General features: G+C 38.3%; 1 protein-coding gene across 1 annotated transcript; it reads right to left on the bottom strand.

Moving 5' to 3' along the window:
- Positions 1–1,687: 1,687 nt before the first annotated feature.
- On the bottom strand, positions 1,688–3,577 carry LOC133312310 (uncharacterized). Its single transcript, XM_061513484.1, has one exon. It carries the CDS (start codon positions 3,575–3,577, stop codon positions 1,688–1,690), a length of 1,890 nt encoding a protein of 629 aa, XP_061369468.1.

A 3,577-nucleotide genomic window follows, 5' to 3' on the forward strand; every position in this document is an offset into this window, starting at 1 on the left:
GCTTTTTTGTTCAAAAAGGATATTAATTCGAGCTTGTGTATGAATCTCGAACGGTTTCCTTCTGACTTTCTTTGTTCCTGGGAACAATGTTCATCATTTATGAGCTTAGTGACTTGCACTCTTCCATCAAATCCATGACTACTCATGCCCATTATAAACATAGGAATCAATCAAATGAGCCTTTAGGAATCTTCTTGGAGGTGTGAGTTTTGAAAGGAATGAATTTGGTTGGAGGTGGTTTACGTGAGATGTGAAAAGTTAAGAAATAAAAGTGAGAGGAAAAGAAGAAAATCAAAACAACATGTAAGGAAAGATAATTGTCACACAAGTTCATTGAATACATGCTCCAAAGAAAGTTAACATCAGTTCAATATTCTCCCAATTTAATCTTTTATAGGAGACAACATGACAAAACCATTACATCATGCCAATCTCACTAATTAACAAAATAGACCATCGATCACTCAAAGATCCCTTATTTTGGTTGGAAGACAATTGTTTCTTCTTCATGGTTCAGAAATTTGTTGTTGATTGCAATAGATCCTCCCTAAAGGATATTTAATTGACCACGATCTATCAATTTTCACCGCCTTCTCAAAAGGCTTGCAATTTTCAATGGAGTGACCAATCATACAAGAAACTTAAATCCATTCTTTTCTTGGATACACAATTTTTCATTCTTTTTTTTGATTTTTATTTTATTTTTATTTTTGATTTTTTTTTTGATTTTGTGAAGATTTTATGAATTCGATGAACACTTTGTAGTTGATATGACAATTCAGCCCTTGAAATTGATGGCTTTGGACATGGTAGTTTTTTTTGAAGAAGAGCATCCTTGGTTTTGAGAGTTGGACTTAGGCAAATGATGATTGGAAAGGTGTTGATGGCTGGTCCAAGGTGGATATTGGCTATGATGGCTTTGAGGGGGTGTAGGAGGATAATTTGTATGGAATGGATGAATGAATGACGCAATATGAGGCGTCATAGCTGGATAGGGTATATTGGAGAGAGGTTGATAGAAGGGTGGTGAGATATGGGGTGGTGAAGGATCTTGCTGCTCCACGGGCTTTAACTCTGACTCTTTTAAATCATATGCCTTCTTTTGCTGCTTCAGCATGTCCTCCATTCTTGTTTGTCTTTCCGTCATTTCATCTAATCTTCTTTTCAATTCATCCGCTTTATGACTCAAATTCCTTGCATCACATGCTTCTTTGGATTCCATGTCTTAGAGTTTGAGTTTGCAAGAGTTTTGAGATGCAAGATTTGAGGGATTCAAATTTTTCAAGGAGAAATAACAGTTCAAAAGTTTTCTCACTTTGACACACTTGTCACTATGAAACGCTTGTCATTATGAAACACTTTTTATTTGACAGTGAACTAATGCCATGAAAATCACTATTTTTTTTGTTTGTTTGAAATGAAAACATGATGAATGTTTACTTATGGTATTACTATTTCCTTTTTGAGCTTGTCAGAAAACTGTTGATACGTGTGTTGCATTGATGTGAGTATCATTATTCATTTCAAGACCGTTTCTCAGAACGTCACGTTCGAAAGTACTAGGTCATATAAATATAGGATCACAAGCAAAACATCTTTGTTGAGAACTAAAGCATATTACAATCATTTCATAACAAAATACAAACGTTCTCTAACAAAATACAAGTGGTTATATTCATACACTGCTTCACATGCCCCCACTAACCAATTGTTTCATTTCCCTAACCAAATCTTTGCAATGATCTATGAAGTCACAAATCTCCATCGGGGTGCTGAGGGGATTTACCATCATGTCGGCCATCTTCAAAAGATCTGGAACATCTATGATTGCCCTATTAGAAATCTTGACCAAATTTGAGAAACGAGTCATCCAGAAAGAAACATCTTCTCTAATCTCAGTAATGACTGCTTCTTGCTCTTGAATATGGTCTCTTAACCTTTGCATGTCTTCCTGCCCTCTCTGGATCACATCCTGATATCCGGCCACTACTTCTTCCATATGTTGTTGTATATGGGCCGCTTGTCTTAATGCATCCTTTTCAGCTGCTTTACTGCTTCTAAGTGACTTCTTGATTTGTTGGTTTTCAGCCAGGGCCTTATCCCTTTCTTGCCCTCGAAGTCCCAATTCCTTGTTTGCTGCTTTTAAGCAATCCTGTGTTTTGAGCTTGAGGTGTTCTTCATTTCTAGCCTTCTTATTAGTCCTTTCAAAACTATGGTCTCTCTCAATGTTTTTTCGTTCCAATGCCCGACATGTTTGCCTTGTTTCATCCAACTCTTGTTCTAGCTTCTTTTTCTCTATCTCGACCTTCATCAACCTAGCCTTCACTTCCTTCACCTCTTCATCTTCAATAGGTTCGAGAATTGGTGTTTTGCTGACCACAAGAGTTACAGGAGTTTGGAATGGTAACTTGACTTCTTTAACTCGGTCTTTAACCCATTGACGATAGTTTTCTTTGCAATCACAGCTTCTTACTCCCAATTCTTTACCCTTTCGTACTACCTTGTCCCACGCATTTCGAACCTTTTTGATCATTGTGGTATTTTCAGGGCTCAGATCATAAAGGAGGAAAGAAATTGTCATGTCTTCAGTAGGAGCTTCTTTCATAGGGTAACCAAGTTGTCGCAAGGCCAAAGATGGATTGTAATTGATACATCCACGAGTACCTTGCAGAGGCACATTGGGAAAATCTCCACATTGGTAAACCAAAGCTTCTATTTTTGCCCATTCAGGATACCATCGAACACTTTTTCCATCAAGCTTGGCTAAAGTTTCCACCCACTCGCGACCACTTTTGGCTTTCAACTGATACATCCGAAAATCAGCGATCGGGCACGCCGCTTTGTATCCTCTGTTAAACATGTGAGCAGTGAGCCATATGAACAACACTGGTAAACAACACAAGATTCGCTTCCCTTTCCTTTCATGACAAAAGCTCAAGGTATAGTAAACATCAGCAAGAATGGCTGGGACTGGGTTTTCACGTTTGAATTTGCGCGCCACAAATACATCAATGGCTGCAAAGTCCACAAATTCATCAATATTAGGGAATATGAGAATGCCATATATAGTGAGGGCCAACACATCAATGAAAGTGTCCCATTCCCCTTCTTCTGCTAAGCGGTGAAGATGTTCTTCAAGATACTTTCTCGGAAATCCCACAGTCTCATTCCGAATTTGCTTCATTTCTTGTAAGTCTCTCACCTGAACTTTCAAAATCTCAGCAACAACGTGCATGGAAGGGTAATGCCCAATGTAACGATAGGGTTTCTCCTCTTCTAAAGATAACCCGAAGATTCGCTCAAATTCTTCCAATGTAGGGGCTAACTGAAAATCTTGAAAAGTGAAGCATCGTAGAGGTGAATCATAATACTGTGCAATTGCAGTGATTGCCTCAACTTGAACATCCACCTCCAATAAATCCAAGACATTCCCATACTTTCTAGCGAGGGTCAACTGTTGCGGTTTCTTTAACATGCGGCCCAAAACCTTCAAACTCTCAGTTTCAAGTTTTTTAGCTTTGAGATGCAAAGTTTTCCTCAACATTGATGATTGTGTCTCACGGTGATTTGATCCCAT

The sequence above is a fragment of the Gastrolobium bilobum genome, unplaced genomic scaffold, assembly GCF_033153095.1.
Source record: "Gastrolobium bilobum isolate Gb01-03AN ecotype WA unplaced genomic scaffold, APGP_CSIRO_Gbil_v1 utg10651, whole genome shotgun sequence".
Taxonomy (NCBI): Eukaryota; Viridiplantae; Streptophyta; class Magnoliopsida; order Fabales; family Fabaceae; genus Gastrolobium; species Gastrolobium bilobum.

Coding starts and splice junctions, on each gene's coding strand:
- LOC133312310 (XM_061513484.1), bottom strand. CDS start 3,577: ATGGGATCAAATCACCGTGAGACACAATCATCAATGTTGAGGAAAACT.